Source organism: Zophobas morio, unplaced genomic scaffold, assembly GCF_036711695.1.
Source record: "Zophobas morio isolate AGI-343-1 ecotype UQ-CSIRO unplaced genomic scaffold, CSIRO_AGI_Zmor_V1 ptg000108l, whole genome shotgun sequence".
Lineage (NCBI taxonomy): Eukaryota > Metazoa > Arthropoda > Insecta > Coleoptera > Tenebrionidae > Zophobas > Zophobas morio.
In genome coordinates, this window is record NW_026972213.1 from 4791144 (window position 1) to 4813391 (window position 22248).

General features: G+C 33.3%; 3 protein-coding genes and 1 non-coding gene across 6 annotated transcripts in view; all 4 read left to right on the forward strand.

Moving 5' to 3' along the window:
- The window catches only part of LOC135144774 (uncharacterized), a 31515-nt gene extending 10835 nt beyond the window's left edge, over window positions 1-20680 (forward strand). Inside the window, exons 3-4 of the mRNA XM_064076850.1 lie at window positions 19092-20114; window positions 20162-20680. Of these exons, the coding sequence (XP_063932920.1) occupies window positions 19317-20114; window positions 20162-20602 (1239 nt within the window). The 5' untranslated portion in view covers window positions 19092-19316 and the 3' untranslated portion in view covers window positions 20603-20680. The remainder of the gene's footprint in view (window positions 1-19091; window positions 20115-20161) is intronic.
- On the forward strand, window positions 84-9784 carry LOC135144776 (uncharacterized). 2 transcript variants are annotated; one of them, XM_064076854.1, is made up of 3 exons: window positions 84-1536; window positions 1628-9126; window positions 9175-9784. In XM_064076854.1, the coding sequence occupies exons 2-3, from the start codon at window positions 8338-8340 to the stop codon at window positions 9619-9621; spliced, it is 1236 nt and encodes a 411-aa protein (XP_063932924.1). In that variant the 5' UTR covers window positions 84-1536; window positions 1628-8337; the 3' UTR covers window positions 9622-9784. The 2 variants fall into 2 exon arrangements, with proteins under 2 accessions (XP_063932924.1, XP_063932923.1); XM_064076853.1 differs by having other exon boundaries at window positions 84-9126.
- Window positions 2664-2826, forward strand: LOC135144863 (U1 spliceosomal RNA). The gene has a single exon (XR_010283248.1). It is a non-coding gene; the product is annotated as a U1 spliceosomal RNA (small nuclear RNA).
- Window positions 13979-15348, forward strand: LOC135144775 (uncharacterized). Of its 2 annotated transcripts, XM_064076852.1 has the most exons (3): window positions 13980-14205; window positions 14265-14818; window positions 14865-15348. In XM_064076852.1, coding segments are annotated over exons 1-3 (1002 nt in total). In that variant the 5' UTR covers window positions 13980-14204; the 3' UTR covers window positions 15312-15348. The 2 variants fall into 2 exon arrangements, with proteins under 2 accessions (XP_063932921.1, XP_063932922.1); XM_064076851.1 differs by having other exon boundaries at window positions 13979-14818.
- Window positions 20681-22248: the final 1568 nt, after the last annotated feature.

Sequence of the window (22248 nt, forward strand, 5' to 3'; positions counted from 1 at the left end):
AACAAAACCGACGAAAATTCTTTAAAAGTGGCTATCCTGGATTGGCAGACGACAAAATTTGCAAACCCTATCACGGATGTTTCATATTTTATATATGCATGCGCATCAAAAGAGGATCTGGAACATTTCGATGAGCTTATTAATATTTATTATAACAGTTTTTCCGGTTACGTGAAGTTGTTGGGAAGCAATCCGGAAAAGATATTTCCTTTTGATCAGTTTATTAAAGATTTCAAATTATTTGGAAAGTATGGTATACTCATCACGTTGTTGGCTATTAAGGTTGCTCTTTGTAATAAAGAGGAAGCACCTGATTTTGCTGAAACCATAAATACGGGCTTTGAAAACACATTTTCTTTTAAAAATAAAAATCAGGAGTTGCTGAAAAGTAGAATGTTGTATATTATAAATCACGTTGCTACACAAGATATCTTATAAAATAGTGAATTGTACGTCCTACTTATGACTAAACTGTTTTATTTAAAAATCTTATTTCTAAAGCTCGCAAAATTAATCTCGCTAAGAAAATAAAATTCTAACGATATGTAGCATCAGTTTTGATAAGATTTTTATAATATACATGCCGAGTGTTCCAGTTTACTTAACCTGTGATATTTCAATTATTTGAAAAAGTATTTAGTTTTTTCAGGTGTAAAACAAAAATAAGTTCAGTTTTTTTTAATGAAATTCTGGATAAAAATTTTGAGCGTTAGCTAAGGCAGTAATGGAGTCCATCGGACGACCACATTTTTTTTAAATTCGAAAAGAAATCAATTAATATACTAACTAACGTTGTTCGCTAGTGTAACTTTACGTAAAATTTGGTAAAAGATTCGATTGGATTGTCCGGAAAAGCAAAATAAATGAAATAATTTCATGATTCTCAAAAATAGATGCTTCATGGCTTACATAAAAATGTGTTTGGAAAACAAAGCGCAAAAATGCTTTAAACAAATATGATTTTACAAAAGCAAATAAAATATCAAAAGTAACAAGTATTGAACTTTGATTATTAATTAATTTCATAATAAAAAATATATTTTTTAATTATTAAGCTTTCTATCAATGAGGTTAATGAAGTGATGCATACATACAACTGATTTGTCTTTATTTATAAATTAAAATTCCATATTAAAGTTATTCTAGGTTTCCCCGTTTAATTTCCATAAAAAAATTGTACTATAAAAAATACATTCCAAATTAGGTAACGAATTTCTTTACAATTTTGTTAAAATAATGTGTAAACATTAACTTTATTTAGTTTATTTATCCTCCCTAGAAAATTGTTAACATCAGCAGCATAATTATAGTTTTACGTTATTTAGGTGTCAAAAAAGTTATTCCATTTGACAATATTCGACATACTTATTAGAGATAATGCTAAAATAGTTTGCTAATGTTTTCTTTAGTTTTTTCAAAACAGCTCCTTTTTTTATAAGTACATGTTTTTACAACATTTTATATAAAAACAGGACTCTGACATTGACCAAGTAATGCAAATGATTAAACAAAGAACTACTTCCAACTTCGAATTAGGTATCTATTAGTATTGATTTTTTATTATGCATGATGATGAGGCTATTATTGTCTATATATTGCCTTCATGATTTAACATTCGTTTTTCTAGTAATGTATTGTAAGAAAAAATAAAACAAATACTGCAGGAGGCAAGAGGATATAATTTGAATTTTCTGAAAATGATGTATGCAACCCAAAATTTACAGCTGTTATGAAGAATAATCAACAACACATCACTGAAAAGTAGTCATATGAAAAAAATTAATTTACTGAAACATACATTTGCAAACTTAAGTTGCTCTGTAATAAATAGAAGTAATTGGTTCTTTTTATCTTTTATCTATGGCTCTATTCTTTGTTTTTCACTTGTACACAACCCAAAAAGTTCACATTTTAACATCTTAAATGATATAAATCTTTTTGTTTACAAATATTACGGTTAATTTTACTATAATTTATACATATATATATATTTGTGACAATGAATAACATCGAATAAATTGGGGGTTAATTTATGTAAATTAATTATATAGGCGTGTTTAAAAAAGAACTCTTTCTTATAAAATGAATAATTATGGAGTGTGCATGATATAAAATGGCATTTTTCTTTTTGAAATTACAGTTTACATAATCCAGTTTGTTCGAACTTTCAAAATTGGTTCATTAATTTGTTGTAATTTTCCTATTTATATATCTTTTTACTTAAAAAAATATTTCAGCCTAGGATCGAAAAAAGCTGACAACATAAATTTGTAAGTTAGAATAACATTCATTACCTGTGGATTTACGAATATGGTAGAAGTAAAATTTTCTGAAAATTCCAAATTTGAAAACGGTCTTATTTGGTATATATTTCAAAAACTGTGTGAACAATGTAGTAACAAGATCAGAATTACAACGACAAAAAAGTTACTAGACCCTATAACACATTTTTAAATGGAATTATCCGAAACAGACAAACACAAAAGACGTATTACGGAACATGAATCACAAAGGACACACCAATACAAAAACATAGTTACCTACTCACCTACACGTTAACGCGCATAGTTAGGTCAACAACCCCTAGATGTCATGGCACGCTGGTATTGACGCATGCAATGCTCCCACCTTTCTATGACTATCGCCAATGGGTGACCATTTGCATACTTACTTGGCGTCGGGGTTACCGTGATCAAGAAGGCGGTTCCTCCAGGACGAGACCCTTCCATTGCACTGAGGTAGGGACAAATCCTGCGATTATCCCTAAAGTGGATAAATCGGGCGCGCAATTTTTGGTAGTCGGGACTGCGTACGCGCTATCCCGGTCTAATGGAACCAGCAATCGAATAACGACATGCAGAATCGAGCATTCGAGCTAACATCAGGCATTAATTTAAAATGGGGTCTTAAGGTCATGTTATCAAAAAGTTTTAGAGTTTCGAGCAGCTGGATTTAATGAGTAATAGGAAAGGACAATGCTCACAGTTGTTTTGTTTTAAAAGTTGAATGGACGTAGTATACCCAATTACCCAAATAAAATTCTAAAGTCAAGTAAGCTAATTGTGTGAGATGACACGTTACGCGTAAGTGTTACAGTAATATTTTATCTTATGTAATTCTTATCTTAATGGTTTTTGTGTGATAATCGTATTGTTTTTATTGTAAGATTCTATAGTATAGATCTATTTTTCTTGACATTCTCGGAATTAACTGTTTGAAAATGTAGCCTTGAGAAACACTTATCTAAAAATGACAATGACATTGTGTGTCGCTCCAGAAAATTTTCAATTCAGTAAATTACAAAGCATCCATATTTTTTGTAAATATGGAAGAAAACCAGCCAGCGTGTAAAACAAATTTAACTAGAAAAAGAAATCAATATTGTGTTTGCTTTATTTATTTTTATTAGCAATTAGTAAATTCAGGATTCATAGTTACGACAGTTTATTTGAAAATCAAATAAAATAAAAATATTCGTTAATATATAGGGAAGTTTTATTAAAAATAAACGTTGACTTAGTAGTTATATAAAGTGACAAATATATATCATGCGACTTCCTTAGCTTGAAAAAATCAACTACCTAAGAAGTTTCAAAATTTTTTTGACGTCAGTTTAATAAGTTCCTTAATTCACTTTTTGAACCGTGACTTCAGCTACTACTGTCCCACTGACTTGCTTAAAAATTACTTTGATATAGAAAATCTAAATAATTTTTAGATTTTTGTGAGAAATTTTAACCACTTACTTCAGTAGGAAGTGTATACAAAGAATTTGAAACTGTCTTTGTATTTTGTATGCAATAAATAACACTACACCAGCGACAGGTAGAATCCTGTGCCAAGCACGTATATTTAAAGTTCGTCTTTCACTACAAAACAAGATTTGTAACAGCAGTAGGTATATATGTGTATTAAAAAATAAACGAAGCGTGATGAACCAAAAAAAGTTATATAAATAATAATGCCATTTGTTTTTTCTCTGTCTCAGTTCTTTCAATTATAACCTCTCTAATTTCATACTATAAATATTTAGTCACCACCCTGCTGTGGTGCTGTCCAATTCCTCATCATTACGCCAGAAACTGAGTGTTAATAAAATGGGTTCCATTTTGTTAGTTTAGAAATGTTGAAAAGATTGTATAATGCAACCAACATGACTCACATGAAAGTAAAGTGGAGTGAGTAAAATATTGCAGAGAAAGCTTCGTGATAATTAAATGTCACTTATCTACTAACTAAGTAATATTTTCAGGATATTTGTGTATTATAATTGCAAAATACACACAGGGGTGTGGCTTTGGTCACTAATAAGTGGTGAAAATATTACTTCTACTAAGCTTCTTTGACTTATTGGACCTCTTCTGCTTTTATTAATCATTGGAGCTAAATAATCTTAAAAATTGATGTTTCATACCTTTAAAAAAAAATGGTCTAAAATTATCTACATCTTGGCCTTCAAATACAGGCGGAGATATGCAGAATTTTGCGTATCTTATTTTTTATGATGACCCTTGTAAGTTAAAATAAAGATAACTGTGAACTTTTAATAAAGTACAGGTAAAGAAGCATATTGAGCGTATGTTTCAAGTGAATTTTCCCATAAGAAAATTTTGTCAACACGTCATCAACATTTCAGCAAATCACTGCATTATCAGTTTGAATAGATGCAGTGCAATATTAATAATAACAGTACTGCCTGTATAATCAAATTTTTGAGAAAATGAGGGGATTACATTAATAAACTAAATTTCCGCATTCATTAATTTTTTTAGTCGCCCTGTATAAGTTATTCAAAAAAATATGAATGCATTGGTAAAACACAAATTTCATAATATTTTGTATATTTTAGACTGGAGTTATTCGGAAAAATTTTGAGATAACGTCACCAAATTTTTGGGAGGGGATGCATGAATAAATTGTGACCAATGGTTTAGCATGTTTACGATAACCTTAAAACGTTTTGCAACATTTCGGAGCTAGTTCTCCTCCTTGTAGTTTTAAAGTCAAATTGCAAAATGTTGTATTTTAAAGTTATCATAAGCATGGTAAATTTTTGATCAAAATGTATTTACTCACCCCCCCTAAAAAATTTATAACGTCACCCCAAAATTTTGCTGAATAAAACCTGTCTAAAATGCACAAAATATGATGAGACAATACTTGTGATTTATCATTCCATTCAAATTTTTTGGATTTGCATATACAGGGTGACTCAAAAAAATTAATGAATGCGGGAATTGCAAGGACTACAGAACCGAATGCTTTCAAATCTTGGAGATGTTTTAAAGTTATCATAGGCATGGTAAATGGTTAGTCAAAATGTATTTCTTCATCTTCCCTAAAAAGTTTATGACGTCACCTCAAAATTTTGCTGAATCTATCTAAGCTATCTTAAATGAGACAATACTTGTGATTTATCACTACATTAAAATTTTTGGGATTTACTTATACGGGGTGTCCCTAAAAAATAATGATTGATTAAATCAAGAATCGCAAAACTGAATACTTTGAAATCTTGCAGGCGTTTTGAAGTTATTGTAAGAATCTTAACTTTTTAATCAAAATGTATCTGTTTATCAACCCCAAAAAGTTGGTTACGTCATCTCAGAATTTTACCGAAAAAATTCTTTCGGGAATGGGCAAAATATGATCAGACTATACGTGTAATTTATCATTGCATTCATATTTTTAGATTTGCTTATACGGGGTGTCTCAATGAATGACATTCCCTCAAAATTGTCTCTAATAAACAGAACCTGAATTGCATAATATATTATATTATCACGCTTGTGGTTCATGAATCCCCCTGCTTTTGAATTTTATTATTATTATTACAATTGTTATTGTTTAAACATCGTTTGCTTTTGCCACTTAATTAATACGTGTCTTCGCAAGCGCGGCCGGTGGCTCAGCGGAGGTGGAGTGTGCATAGCAGTTGGAAGTCCCGGTTACGGATCCCAGCCCTCACGTACAGATGTTGCTTGGCCCGAATAAGCGGCGGTGGCAGACAAAAAGTACATACGCACGTTTAAAAAGAACATGAACTGTGACTGATTTTTTAAATTTGCTTATACGGGGTGCCACAAAAAAATGAATGTCTGAGTCAATTTATTTTATTTATTAAATCATGATTTGCAAAACTGAATATTTTTAAATCGTGTACACGTTTTGAAGTTATTGTGAGCATGGAAACATTTTAATCAAAATGTATCTGTTTGTCAACCTCAAAAAATTGATTACGTCATCTCAAAATTTTGCCAAATAAATCCTTTCGAAAATGTGCAAAATATGATCAGACCATAATTGTAATTTATCATTGCATTCATATTTTTTAGATCTGCTTATACAGGGTGACTCGAAAAAATTAATGAATCAGTCAAGTTATTATTGATCAAATTACGAACGAGCCGTGACTTCCAGAGTGAAAGCGAATTTATTGAAATATCCCGTCACAGAACTCTATTGAGAAGAATCTATGATAGACATAAAGACACGGTTCTGAAAGCGAGGGAAGTACTGTCTCAACTCTTTGGACCAATTTTTTGTTGTTGTATTCAATTGTAACTTTTTAAAATCATTTCAAAATTAGGTTTTTGTTTTTATCAGTATCAGGTAAGAAAAACAGGTAAATAAATCTAACGCTGAATCTATTTACCTTCACAGTTTCAACACGTGGAAATGATTTGTTGGGGTAACATATAACCGTAGAAGAAGTGGACAACTATGTACATTATCTAAGTTAATTTTATTCGGATTTACTTATAAAGTTTAAGATGACGTCATTAATTTTTTTCATTGATGAATCAACAAGTTGTGGTTCGTGTTTAATCATCTTTACAACAATGCTAAAAGTACACCTAAATTTTTAAAATTGTCAATTCTTTAGTTTTGATGTTGTTTGTTCACCCAATAAACAGTAAGCAGATACAATAAACGACAGATTCAGGTGGTGGACAGATGGTTAACAGTAGACGACAGAGATCAAAACCTGCAGTTTCCTATTCTGCACAATGATCATATTATAATATTTACCTGACTACTACTTGGAAAGTAAAATAATGCAAGTTGTTTAATTATTACTAATAGTTTTAAATTTTTGAATGTTGATTTTTGCTAAGATGTAGACTATTTTTTTTTTCATTGAGTGTTTTATAACAAATATCATTTCAGATAATTTGTAGGATTCAGACTGTTTGGTACTTTCTTTTATAAGAATATTAACACTTAAAGTTTTCCCTTCAATTGGCTAGGGCAGTGTTTAACTGTCTCAGTGTTATGGACCCCCATTTGTACCTATTATTTTTGTAATAATCAGTCTATTATTATTAAGTTATAATCTCTAAAGTTAATAAGTCGAGTTCACAAGTTTCCACTGTTTGTATTTAATGTTTGTATTCAGTGACTGTATTTATATTTGATAGCTAGTAATTCTTCGTAACTCATGTGACTGTTATCAGAGATCAAGTATTGTACTTTCTTTGTTATAAAAGTGTTAGCAGTGTGAACGCAGGGATCATTAAAAGATATTAAAGTTAAACGTCGATAGTTAACAGTGCCCGGTAGAATTTGTAATCACGACATAATCAAGAATTTGTAGTATTTAAGTGAAAAGATTTGGTTTAAGTTATTAAACTTCCCCACGTGAGTAAAATCACCTGGTGAATAAAAAAAGTGTCTTCTGATAAATTGAAAGAACCCTTTGTTGTGGTCGAGGCCCACAACATCAGGCAAGCTTTGTCTATTAAAGCAGTGTTCTGCAAATTAAATATTTAAAATTTAACAGTGTTGTTCATTATTATTTTTATTTATGATGGAGTTAACTGCCTAATTAATTGTGTCGAAAGTTAATATCAGTATATCTTGAAGTTTGCTTATTGGTTCAAACGCCAAGATGAATTTACAGGAATAGAGACCTCTTGAAGAGTTTGGGACTGCGGAATGTCGTACGATGTTGATGGATATCAAACTTGTTTCGTGGTAACGCCGTTTGCAAAATCAAAATACAGGAAAGCTTTGTTATTCCTTAACAATAATTTTATGTGTAATTTTCTCCGCGTTCCAAATACTGTAATACATATAAAATTTTTTTATAATTTGTGTTCGCTTCCAATGTTTTATTTCTTTAGTCTGTTTTTAAAGCCCTGCATGAGTTTCAGAAATAAATTGAAATATGCATCTTTTTATCTTAACAACGGGAAAACTATTGTACATGCATACCATAATTTCTTATCAGTACATTAAGATTGTCTTTGATACTACGTATCTGCAGATATCTCCTGCAACATTTTATAAAACAATCTCGCCTTAAAAAGTAAGTAGTGAATTGATGATACTGACATGGCGGCGACAAACGATAATTCCAACAACGAAATAACATTTTGGTTGAAAGACGTGTTTAAGAATGAAAATTTAAAAGTTAACGTATTAGGAAATTCGGAAAAAGGAGATGGTTACATGGGTGACGTAGTTTTCGTAACAGCAGAGGGAACTGGAGACGATAACTCAAAAAAGAAATACGATCTAGTTTTGAAATGTAGCAAGAAAAGTCAAGCCTTACGTGACTCATCTCCAGTGAAGCAGATTTTCCTGAATGAAATATATATGTATCAGACTGTGTTTCCGTATTTTATACAATTCCAAAAGGAAAATGGAGTCAAAGTTCCATTTAATAACATTCCAAAATGTTATGGTTCTTTCATTGGGGAAAATATGGAGGTAATTGTACTGGAAAATCTTAAGAGCAGTGGCTACGAATTATGGCCTAAAGGAAACCCTCTGTCGAGAAAGCACATTGATATGGTAGTTACGCAATATGGTAAATTTCATGGTACTTCCTTGGCTATGCAAAACCAACGACCTGCAGAATTTCAAAATTTCGTCGATACCACGGTAAATTTTTTTAAGGATCATGAAATGAAAGATGCCATAAAAACTCTGTATTCGATACCTATTGATCAAGCGTATGAAGTACTCAAGGATGATTTGCAAGCCAACATTCTTCAGAAGTGGAAAGGATTAAAGGATCAAGTAGATTCCATTTTCGGAAATCGACCTGAAAATTTACCAGGAGTTAAAGTGATATCGCATGGTGATTGCTGGAATAATAACTTCATGTATTTGCATCAGGTAAATTTAAAAAATAACTTGATTGGGAATTAAGGGTTTTGTTTTTAGAAAAGTGTGGAAAAAATTCCTGTAAACGTGGCATTTTTGGACTGGCAAGTGGCAAGATACTCCTCACCAGTTATGGATATATCTTATTTTCTGTTTTGCTGTATTTCAAAAGATGATCTGGAAGAATTGGACGATATCTTAGTTACATACCACAAAGCTTTTATTAATCAGTTGAAGCAATTAGGTGTGAAGGACCCTCATGTTGTGTATCCCCTTAGACAACTTTTGAACGACTGGAAAAGTTATTCTAAATTTGGCATTTTATCAGCTAATTTAGTACTGAAAATACTTAGTGCTGAAAAGGATGAGGTTATGGACATAGGTGACGTTGCCGAAACGGGAAAAAATTTTACAGCAGCTTTTCACAATGAGGTTAGAGACAAGGAAAATTACAAGAGACGAATTCGCCCTATTGTAGAATATGCTGTCAAACATGATTTAGTATAGTTTTTTAGGAGCTACGCTAAATATTTTTACTCTGACTTGACTCGTGTTTATTTTTGAATTAAGTTTCACGGATGTGTAAATATATTGCAAACACTATTAAGTCAAATTGTATGCATATTACGTGTGTATGTTCAGTACATAATACAGGGGTACATACATGATCTTCAAGTTTTTTTTTTCTTTGGTAAACCTACTAACAGTATTTTGTGTATTCATTTTCACATTTTTTAATGCGGTTTCGCGGCGGGAAATTTAAATTTTCAAATCGGGACACCATAATGGATGTCCAGTTTTTAAAAATGAATTTATCCAAAGCATAACTAAATAAACTGAATTTATTTGTCTGGATATTAATGATTTAGTTCTATTGCAATTGCATGGAGTCTCCCATGTTCTGTAATTTTTAATTCATCTCCAAAGATTTTCAGTTTTTGGAAAAAGGTTTAATGTACGAAATTAACAATATGGAAATGCGTATTTGATCTTACTTTGACTTTTGCAAACTCAGGTAAATTCATACGAAGTTATTAATTTTTTTGGTATTTTTTTTTACAGTAGGAGGGCTTCTAAACCACATTTTTTGTGGGAGAATTTTGCTCATGCGTAATACCTATATAATCCCGCATTTGGTCTTCGTAAATTGTCCTACCAAAAATAGAATCCACATTCACCCTTTCCATCCTAGTGTGGCTTTAAATTTTCTGTTTGGTATTTCGTTAAAAGTACGATTTGATTTGCTGGAAAATTTGCTTCGTATCTTCTTCTAGCTCCGCTTTTACCACTCCAAATTTTTTATAAGTGCTTCTGGAACAGCTAAACTGGGACACACAGTATTCGTATTTCTTAACGTCGTCACAGAATAGTAATTTACACAACTAGTTCGGGATAGCCTGCTTCCCGCATGAACGCTTGTTTGCGGCACGACCGAAGGGAGTGACGCATTTGCGTGAATGCGGGAAGCAGGCTCACGAACGTGTTGTGTACAATATTTTTTGCAACGAATAAACGTTTAAACTGAAGAGATTAACTGTGAGTTATTTATAAACAACGGCATTGACAGCGCCGTCAACACATCACAATGTTGACACTACTCGAGTATTTTAAGGTTACCATGGCAACGGGAAGTTAAATGCACGTGTGCGGGAAGTTCGACCTCCCGCACTCTGGTGAATGCGCGAAAGCTATCAAAAAAGGTCATGAGTGCAAAAAATACTTTTTTGCACTCATGACCTTTTTTGATAGCTTTCGCGCATTCACCAGAGTGCGGGAGGTCGAACTTCCCGCACACGTGCATTTAACTTCCCGTTGCCATGGTAACCTTAAAATACTCGAGTAGTGTCAACATTGTGATGTGTTGACGGCGCTGTCAATGCCGTTGTTTATAAATAACTCACAGTTAATCTCTTCAGTTTAAACGTTTATTCGTTGCAAAAAATATTGTACACAACACGTTCGTGAGCCTGCTTCCCGCATTCACGCAAATGCGTCACTCCCTTCGGTCGTGCCGCAAACAAGCGTTCATGCGGGAAGCAGGCTATCCCGAACTAGTTGTGTAAATTACTATGAAGTTTTCGTTTTGATAAAGTAATGTTCAGCCAAACTTTTTATTTTTTCTCACTATATTTGGAATCTCTTGTAACTCACTAAGAACGTTACGAACATGTCGAATTTGTTAACTTAGTTTCATACCTAGTACAGTAAAACCTGTCTATGCCGGAATCGCGCGGGTCCAAAATTTTTATCCGTCTTAAACAGGGTTCCGGCTTTTACAGGAAACCCGGCTATGACGGAAAGTAAACCTCTATAAAACGGAAATCAATTTTTATTAAATTGAATACATAGGTACATATAAAAGAATTATTTGAAATAGTTGTTTATTGTTATTTGCTTTTTCGGCCATTAAGATATATTTTCCATGCTTGTTCTCAACTGCAAAAGGTTGGCTACACACTCACCGCTTTGCCATTACTCTCTAATTTATTTTAGGATATGTCTTATAATTTGATACACTTGCGTTTTTTACAACCGAACTTTTGCAAATTTCTTTAACACACAAATTTTGCTGCTCGTGTACATTAATTAAATCCATTTAGTTGTTATTGTTGGTCGTTTTTTGGGCCATTGTGAACACACATATAGGTACCCACGTGAGACACCAATTAAATGAGAATTGAGAACAGTGATTTTCTGTTGACAAAAAATGCACCTGCAGGTCCACGAATTGAATTATATATTTTTCGTAGAAATCATTAACTTTGTTCTCGCTTCCGTTTTACACAGATTTGGGTGCATGTATTTTGACACGTTGGGACTTACAAATATTTTCCGTTTCCGCGTTATACAGTTTCCGTCTTATACGGACCAAAATACATTAAATTAGGTATTTAAGTTTTCCGCCTTCTACAGAGTCCGGCATAGACAGGTTTCACTGTAGCAGGAAATGGCAGTTGTTTATAATTTAGTATAATAAATATGATTTTTTAAGGAAGATTTATAATTGATTATTTCATATCGGCTGTAGGATAGGAAGTAAAACGCGAAGATACCTTAGATCTTTGATGTCTTTAAGACGTGGTGTGGCGTTTATACTTTAAAAGTTTGGTGTTGGTGACTCGCAGGTCGTTTTTAATTGTGATCTGAGAAATATTTCGCTGTTTGTGCAGGAGTTTCTCGTGTGTCTTCGAATAATAGCCGAAACTTCAGTGTACTTTGAAGTTTTGTCTAAAAAGTCAACTCGAATTACAGCAACTTTAAGAACTCTGACTCTCGCGTCGTCTCTTACCTGATTCTTTTCTCGGGTTGTTCATTACAACAACTCTTTTGACTGTCTTTTAAAGCGACGCTTATTTCCATTACGTTTCACTCGTAACTAAAAATATTTTAAAGAACAGTATTTTTTGTGTAGGGGAACGAGGGACTTGTTGTAACAGTTTTTAGGAAAATGAATATAATTTGGTATCTATTAGCTGTTTGACCATTATAAAAGTATCTATCGGTAGTCTAACTATTCCCCTGAACAGGCAAAAGGTCAAAATTGTTCATCTTCACTTCACACCAGGCATTTTCTTAAAAAAAGTGCAGTGTTACAACTTGCCCCATGGTTGGGGCTAGTTGTAACAGCCATGAGACAGGTAGTAACAGTAAAAATGAAGCTGATGTTGATACATATTTAGACATTATTTTTCAAAAATCAACACAACACTTCATTATATACAATTTTTTTTCAGTAAAACTGAACTAAACTTTTAGAAGAAGAGTCAACATTAAAGATTTGAGTTTTGTCTTCCTTTTTCTTAATATATCTGGAAAGCAATATATGGCATAGGTCAAAATTTTGGCTCGCTTTTCGTATGCTAGGTAAGAGATTTGTAGAAGTGAATTTGGGATAAGTTGTAACATGTTACAACTTGCCCCAAGCGTATTGTTACAACATGCCCCGTAGTACAATTTTCTACATTTAAATACATTTCGACAAAATTATGTGGCTTAGCGTCAAAATGTGTAACGAATATTAAAGCTGAGTAATTTTTGAGCTACATGCAAAACTAAGCGTTTCAAATTAATTAATAACTGATACGAAAAACCAAATTTTACTAAAGTAATATTTTACATTACTTGGCCAAAACGAAACATGTGCACACATCCACTCACTGCGTTGGCTGAAGGAACAGTGGTTGTGATGACATGATGTTTTATGGTGCAAGAATTAAATTCAGTAAAAAACCTGACGTTAAAGAGTTTAAATTCTGGGTAAAAATTTAGTGTTACAACTTACCCCTGTTACAACAAGCCCCTGATTCCCCTACTTTAAAATCATTATGTAATGTTGTAAAAAAAGTTTGACAAATAAAAATTGATGAGGAAAGTAACTTCTTATGTAGAAGGTTTACTATATTTTAAACATTTTATAAATTTTACTTGTCGCTGACAAGTATAATTATACCAAATTATTCCACATGGCTAAATAGTACAAACACTTGTTAGATTTTATAAAATTCGTGTATCTTGTTGGTTAGAAATTTTAGGAGTAATTTTTTTTCTTTCGAATACTATTAGTGTGAGATAAAGAGCATTCACTATACACTCGTATATGATCTAAATCACCCTTTTATAATGGTTAACTTATTAAATCAGAATACAATTTTCCAAGGTCAACAATAGATTCTTACTTAATGACAAAATAAAGTATTAATTTTATCTGTGCAATTAACTTTCGCCGATTGCATTTATCTATTTTCTTTTAATCTTTATTTTAGATCTTTTTGTCTTAAAACAAAGTAAACACTTTATATCAATTGTGATATGTATGTATATTAATCTTGTGACTGATACGCATCTATGATATCACTTTTAATATTATATAAAACCATTTTATCTTAAAAAGTGTGTAGTGAATTGAGGTATCGATATGACGGCGACAAACGAAAATTCCGTCGATGAAGTAAAATTTTGGTTGAAAGACGTGTTTAAGGATGAAAATTTAAAAGTTAACGTATTAGGAAATTCGGAAAAAGGTGATGGTTATATGGGTGACATAGTTTTCGTAACAGCAGAGGGAACCGGAAAGGATAAATCAACAAAGAAGTATGATTTAGTTTTAAAATGTAGCAAGAAAAGTCAAGCGTTACGAGACAACTTTCCAGTGAAGGAGGTTTTCCTGAATGAAATCTATATGTACGAAACGATATTTCCCTATTTTTCCAAGTTCCAACAGGAAAAGGGAATAAAAGCTCCATTTGACAGCTTTCCAAAATGTTATGGTTCTTTTACTACCGAAAATATGGAGGTTATTGTATTGGAAAATCTTAAGAGGATTGGTTATGAATTGTGGCCAAAAAGAGATCCCTTGTCGAGAAAGCATATCGATATGGTAGTCACGCAATATGGTAAATTTCATGCTATTTCCCTAGCTCTTCAAAAGGAACGACCTGCCGAATTTCAAGAATTTGTTGACACACTAACAAAGTTGTTAAAGAAATTTGAAATAACAGATAATGTAAAAACCCTTTTGTCGACCCCCGTCATTGAATCATATGAACTGCTCAAAAATGATTTGAAAAACGACATCCTCCAAAAGTGGAAAGGATTAAAAGATGAGGTAGATTCCTTCTATAAAAAATCACCCGACACTTTACCAGGGCTTAAAGTGATATCACATAGTGATTGTTGGAATAATAACTTCATGTATCTGCATCAGGTAAATTAACAAAATGAGGTGGTTATAAATAAAGTGTTGTTTTTAGAAAGGCGACTTGAAAATTCCCTTGAAAGTAGCATTTCTTGATTGGCAAATGGCAAAATATATGTCTCCCATTATGGATCTATCCTATTTTTTGTTTTCTTGTATTTCAGAAGAAGATTTAGAAGAATTAGACGATATTTTAATTACGTACCACAAGTCTTTTATTAATCAGTTGCATGAATTAGGCGTGAAGGATCCACGTGTTGTGTATCCGCTCAGACAACTTTTAAACGACTGGAAAAGTTATTCTAAGTATGGCGTTTTGTCAGCTAGTTTGGTTCTCAAGATAATTCATACAGGGAAGGATGAAGTCAAGGATATAGGTGATGTTGCCGAAAGTGGACAAGATTTTACTGCAGCATTTGACAGTAAAATTAGAGATACGGAAAATTACAAGAAACGTATTCGCCCTATTGTAGAGTATGTTGTTAAACATGAATTAGTATAATTTTTTGTAAGTTGTACTAAATATAGTTTGCCTCATATTTATTGTCTTTTTACTTAAGGATAAGAATCACGGATGTGTTGATATATTGTAAACATTGTTCAGTAGTTTCTCGAAACAGAGTGTACGAATCTTTGTTTTTTCAAGATTCAATAAGTGATGGACGGTACAGGCAAAAATGTTTGCAACAATTCATACACCAACTGGGTGATGAAGAATTTCGTTTAGGTTACTTCCAACAAGGTGGAGGAAGAGCATAAGTGTTACAAATTGACACGAATACTTAAACGAACGAATAAAAAAAAGAAATAAAGTCCGTGCGTTTAGAGATAAGGACCATGATTCATCATCATCTGACAAATAGAATTCAACCAGTGGCGGAACAGTAAGTTTAGCTGTAACGGTTGAAAAGTCGTTACTGTTTTGTACATGGAGGTTTTGTAGCATTATTTTTATTTTTCCTAAGCTAAATGCAAGTCGCTGTCTCTCTGTAGTATTACTGGTTGCCCACATTCGCTTCGCGATAATTTACTTAATAGAAATTATCTAAAAGACCCCAACAAGCTCATGGCCTTTTTGGCCCTGTGAGGGGGCTTACAATATCTCGTCGGTAGTACCCTGACGTCGCTTGGTACCGCAGGTTCCCTATCTTATAACCGAAAAAAAAACAACAATTTCGCGTACGATGGAGTTTGTCATGCCTTTGGCGGTCTATTTTTTTATTTTTTTGAAACACTTTGAGACTTTTTGCCAAGTGGACTGGCAAAGCCACTTCGTCTCTATTATCCGTCCCACAGGATGTCGAAATTGGCCCCCGGCATCCTATTTTCATCGCCTCTGTTCCTTTGTGTCGTTTGTTTCTTTTCAGTCGTTAACCCTTAATAATGAAATATCTTTCTGGCCCTGATGCTTTCGTCAGTTTGGTAACTTCTTCTGATAGGCCTTCAACTGTGGTTGCTTTTTCGCTATAACCTATAACTCTTTGTTTACATTTTTATTTGTCAACTTTGATCCACCCTCCCCTTTTGAGGTGAGTGAAGCGCAGGCGTGGAACCTATAGGATAGCCAAAAATCTTCCAGACTCTTCTACTGGCTTTTTTCTTGTGGAGAGCGAGAGCGGTGTGCTGTGAATTTTTGTCCGTGCCATTGAGGCATCTTCCCATTATCTCGCTAATTACCTCTGGAAGGAGGATCTCTCTCTCTCGTTCCTAGACGCTTGGCACAAGCTGGGTCTCTTCATTTGTCCACGTCACTTTCGATTTTCGAAGTCGCCTCAATTTTCTTTTCCACTCTCGCCTGCCTCGTAATTGCTTTCTAGGCCCAGTGGCCCGGAACCCTTAATTGTTAAGGGTTCTTCTTCCGGACGGCTCCTCTCCTGGACGGTTTCCCTCGCAGTTGCTTTGATTATTATCTTTGGATGCCCCTGGACGGACTTTGAATGCACCCATAGCACCCGACGTTGGAATTTCCCGGGGATAAGTACCATCATGCGTCGCATTGCGTCTTGCCGTTTTTATTATACCACCTAAGTTGACGATTTTTGCCAAACTCGGTAGCCTTGTACCAACCCTATAATTTATATTTATATATCATATATTAATCGTCATCTATCCTCGATACTTTGTAATAGCTCATTCTTATTTAAACACCTATTCAATTCAATCTTAATTATTAAAGTACTCCGAATGTAAAACTAACGCGGTGCACCGACGTCAGTTACCGGATGTCATTATGCTGTGAATTAAGTAACCTATTTTAACTTTTAGAATACCATTTATTTCTTGAGCATTAGACATAAGTAGAATTAACCTTTGTACTTCGGAATATTCAGAATATAGCTTTCTTTTTTTATCATTCTTATTGCGGCTTAAGGGCCGAGGCCCACGACCCTCGTCCTAGCCTGTTACTGTCGTGATGCATGCTGGCGCCCTTCCTTTCCCTCCAACCATCATGAAAAAACATCATACCAAAAAAAATAATACAACAACCCCGAGACTCACGACGTTTGCCAACGAAGAGCTGCCGGAGCTGTGACCTATCTAAGGACTTTGGTCACTAGGTAGGTAGCATAGTAAAGAGGGTCGTTCGTACACGTTTTTTAAAAAAACTGTTTAAATTTGCTGTGGATCTTTATTTTATATTAAATGTTGTTGTTAATGTTTTTTCTTTATTTTATTGTTTTATAAAATATCAAACATTTCTAAATTTATCAATCGGAAGTATGCCATACTTCATATTGTTGCTATGGTGTTACCGTAAAGTGAACTTGAATTTGGCTCGTGAGTGTACTATATAAAGTACATTAAAACAAAAACAATACGAATTACTACAAAATTTATTGTACTATATGTAACAAGTATTTATAACAGCAATTAATATCTGTTATTAAAATGATATAGCCAATGGTTCTACGCCTTCGATTTCTATAGTTGAAGGTTTCCCTTCTTCATCGCTTGAGTTTAAATTCCATTCGTCGTCAGACTCACCAGAAAAACCGTTTTCTAAATCGCAACTTATATCAAAAGAACCCATCACAAAAACATAAACACAAGTAAACACTATGAAAAATATTTAACGAATTGACATCAGAAAAAACCGTCAGCTTTGACTAGAATTACTAGAAACCGTGCGTTCCGCTTTCTAAATGTATACGTAGTTACCAAAAGTTATATTTTGTGTTGCGACTTTATAAATAAGTTTTCGTTATTTAATTTTCTCAGTTACACCCATATATTTTGACAGAAGGCTAATAAAACCTGGTCATGATGCAATCGTTACTTACTAACTCTGCTAAACGTCGTAAAATTTGAGTGGATCAAATGTAACGTTCTGAGTATATTTACTACTTCTATTGCGGTACCGTATGTTGCTGAATGATTAGTTAAATATATAACGGGGGTTCAAACAGTTTTCAGATTAGAGTTGGCCATGGAAATATTTGTCATGTCTTTGATTAAACTGTAAATGTCAGGCATAACCTCATTTGTATTTCAATAATTTCGATTTACAAATAATTTCGGAGGCTTGCACGGTCGAAATCAATACATGATCGCTTTCCGGGTTGGAACCGTGTTAATTATTCTTAACTCTGCTCCTGAAGATGCCACTTACGAAAGTGTGCGAAACGTTGAATCCAAAAACTCAATTAACATGGTTCCCACCCGGAAAACGATCATGTATGGATTTATAAAATTTTGTAATTTGTTGCAGTTACATTAATAATGGTACAACCGTTCTTGATGTATTCGTATTCTATGAAACGGAATAGAGAACCTTGTAGGTGAATAATTTTTATAAAGGGCTACTGTTGGTTTGACTTCTTGAGCGTAAGCTAAGGTAGTACATATTGCGTCCATCAGGCGACTCGCTGCTATTACATCTTCTCGACGTTTCGGACTATCTGTCTGCCGTTTGCTGTCTTTCCGCGTTGGGATAGATTTGTAGTTTATGAATCCGTGTTGAGTTTTTACCCTAGGTATCCATTTTGTAAAAAGAAAATGTACAACAACAATTTACAATTAAACTTGTATTGCAAAGCCGAATGTCACTGTTTACGACCTCACTAAAACTAATGACGTCATCTCGGAATTTTGTCAAATAAATCCTATTTAAAATGTAGAAAACATGATGAGTCTATACTTGTGATTTATCATTCCATTCATATTTTTTAGAATAACTTATACCCGGTGTAATTTTTTTCAAAAGCTGGATATGTTTTTGTATTTCAAAGTCCCAGCATATTTTTTTTTTGTTTTATGTTCACAGTGTTTTTATTTTTTACAGATGATTTATAAAATTTTATGAGATAAGCAACATTGAAGACACGCCAGGCGGATTTCAATAATACGAAAGTTATCTTTGATATAATTTATCGTATAAAAAGTATGACTAACGTTTGAAATTCAGTACTTATTGAGTATCCTTGTTAATCTCACGATATATTTGTTCGCAAACATATAAATTCTAACGACTTTAGAAAACAATTATTAGTGATCTGACGAACTGAACATGGCTTTGACTAAAAACGATTGTGAAAACGAAATCCGATCGTGGTTAGAGGATGTGCTAAAAGATGAAAATTTAAAGAACTTATCGGTTAAACTACAAGGAAACACGGAAAAAGGAGAAGGTTACATGGGTGAGATAGTATTTGTATTGGCTGAAGGAACCACTGATGATCATTTGACGAAGAAGTATGATCTTGTCTTGAAGTGTAGCAAACGAAGTCAAGCTTTGCGCGAAACCGTAGGGGTTAAGGATGCCTTCATGATTGAAATTTTAATATATCAGAAAGTTTTGCCATATTTTATCCAATATCAAAAAGAGAAAGGTGTCAAAGATCCTTTTAACAGCGTACCAAAGTTTTACGGCTGTTATATTCAAGACGACCTGGAAGTTATAGTTTTTGAAAATTTGAAAACTATGGGTTACGAACTATGGCCCAAGAAACAGCCATTATCAAGAAGACACATTGATCTAATAGTTACAGAATACGCTAAATACCATGCGACGTCTGTAGCTGTACAAAGTGAACGACCAACGGAATTTCAAAAATTCATCGGTGCTATGCCTAATGGTATGAAGAAATTTTTAGAAACAGGTGACTTTCAAACGCTTTTTGAAGCGCCTATAATTCAGTCGTATGAACTGCTCAAAAATGATTTGGACGACAACGTGTTGTCACGATGGAATGGGTTCAAAAATCAAATTGGAACTGTTCTTCGAACTGCTGCCAATGAGTCAACTGGACTGAATGTAATTGTGCATGGTGATGCTTGGAGCAATAATTTCATGTTCCTGCATGAGGTACTTATACATTTAGTGTTAGTTTTGAATAAAATTTATATTTTTAGAAAGGCGAAGAGAAAATTCCTTTGAAGGTTGCGGTTTTGGATTGGCAAGTGACGAGGTACGCTTCTCCAATTGTGGATTTGTCATACTTTTTGTTTGCTTGTCTTTCCAAAGAAGATCTGGACGACTTGGACGATATTTTGCTTATGTACCATACAACGTTTGTAAATCACTCGGTCCAGTTAGAAAAACCGGATACGTTGTATCCCTTAGATCAATTTTTGGCTGAGTGGAATCAGCATTGTAAATATGGCATTTTGATGGCCAGTTTATTAATGAAGATTGTGTCTACTGAGAAAGATGAAGTTATGGATATAGCTGAAGTGGCTGAAAGTGGAGAAGATGTTATTAACACTTTTATAATTGAAATTCGGGACAAAGAGAATTACAAACGAAGAATTCGACCAATTGTAGAATATGTTGTTAAGCACAATTTAATATAATTTGTGTATTTCACGTAGTAGGAAACTATATGTTTGATAAATATATGTCCTAGTTTTAATATATCTAATGTAACAGTAGTTGTAACCTGCTTGTATCTTTTATTAATTGCGGTTAAAACCAACAGAAATAAGCTTAACTTTTTAAAGATGTTTACCAGACCTCATATTCGACAGTTGCAGCCGTAAAATTAGAAGGGTTAATATTCACACGAAACATGATTAGTCAAATTAACTTTTTTTTTAATAAAATTTTATTTCAAATTTTTGTCAAATGAAGATAAGGAGCGATCAAACATTCTCTAAAGTCAGGAGATTCGTATATTATAAGCTATACATCGATGTGGTTTTAGCCACAATTTAATGTGGTAAAAATTTGGGCCATAGCGTCACTTAAACGTCCACATTATATCATCTGTCACTTGTGTCGTTCTGTTTTGACACGTAAATTCAGTGGCTAAAGCTTAAAAATTTTGACAAATTAAGTGTACTTAGTGCAAATCCAATTTGTCGTTAAGTTTTTTCTATGTTTACGTGTCCCTAGAACGTATTATCCATTCACGATCTTTATATAGTAAAGTAGGCTTTGATATTTTTTCTTTAAGTTGGATAAACTGATTTGATGATTTAGTTTTTTATCTGTCAGTAGTCTGACTGACATTTGCTTTCAGCTGGATTGCCACTTTTCTACTTCATTTATTAGATCAGAATTATTAGACGCAATAATTTGTCATTGCGACAGACTCACAGATCATTGCCACATTATTTAAAAAGAAAATGCCTAAAATAGTTTTACTGCAATAAAAAGATGTTTTTTACAATTTCGAAAAGACAGCGCCGATCTTTCTTTCGAAAAAGTGATTATGAGGGTCCGGAACATATTTTCTGTAATGTAAAAATACGCTGCAAAATATTTTTTATTTTTTTTTCTCATAAGTGGGAACATCAACTGTGGCGAAAATTTTATCAACAGGGGACCAAAATTTAACATCATCACTATCTGGCAAGCGAAAACCAACGAATTTATTTACAGATTATATGTTTCGGAAAGACCTGCAACGACAAATTTGGCAACTCAATGAAAAAAAAACGAATATTTCACTGTAGATACTCTTTTGGCATATTCTAGGGAACAGTTGGAATTTAAAGGGGGGCGAACCACATTATACAAAGTTCTTAAGTCAATGGGTTATAAACACAGGAAAGTAAATGGTCGCAAAATTCTGTGAAAATGTGAACAAAAACATGTCGTTGTAGCCAAAATGACTTTTTTGAGAACATATTTACAGTTTCTAAATTCTTGTGAAAATTTGACTTTCGTGTATTTGGATGAAACATGGATCTATCAAAATGGTTCGTCCATTCGTCGCTGGGTGCACGATACTGATCTAAAAAGCAGTCCCACCAAAATTAAAAGTGAAGGATCAAGGTTTACTATTCTCCACGCGGGTTGTTCAACGGGGTTCTTGGATGGTTACAATTTTTTAAATTCAAAAAATAACGATAGAGACTATCATAAAACGATGGACGGGACAATTTTTCAAAACTGGGTGGTTAATCAGCTCATTCCTGCTTTGGCAAAGTTGAACCAAAAATGTGTGGTGGTTTTAGACATGCACCGTATCAATCGGTTCAGTTGGATAAACCAC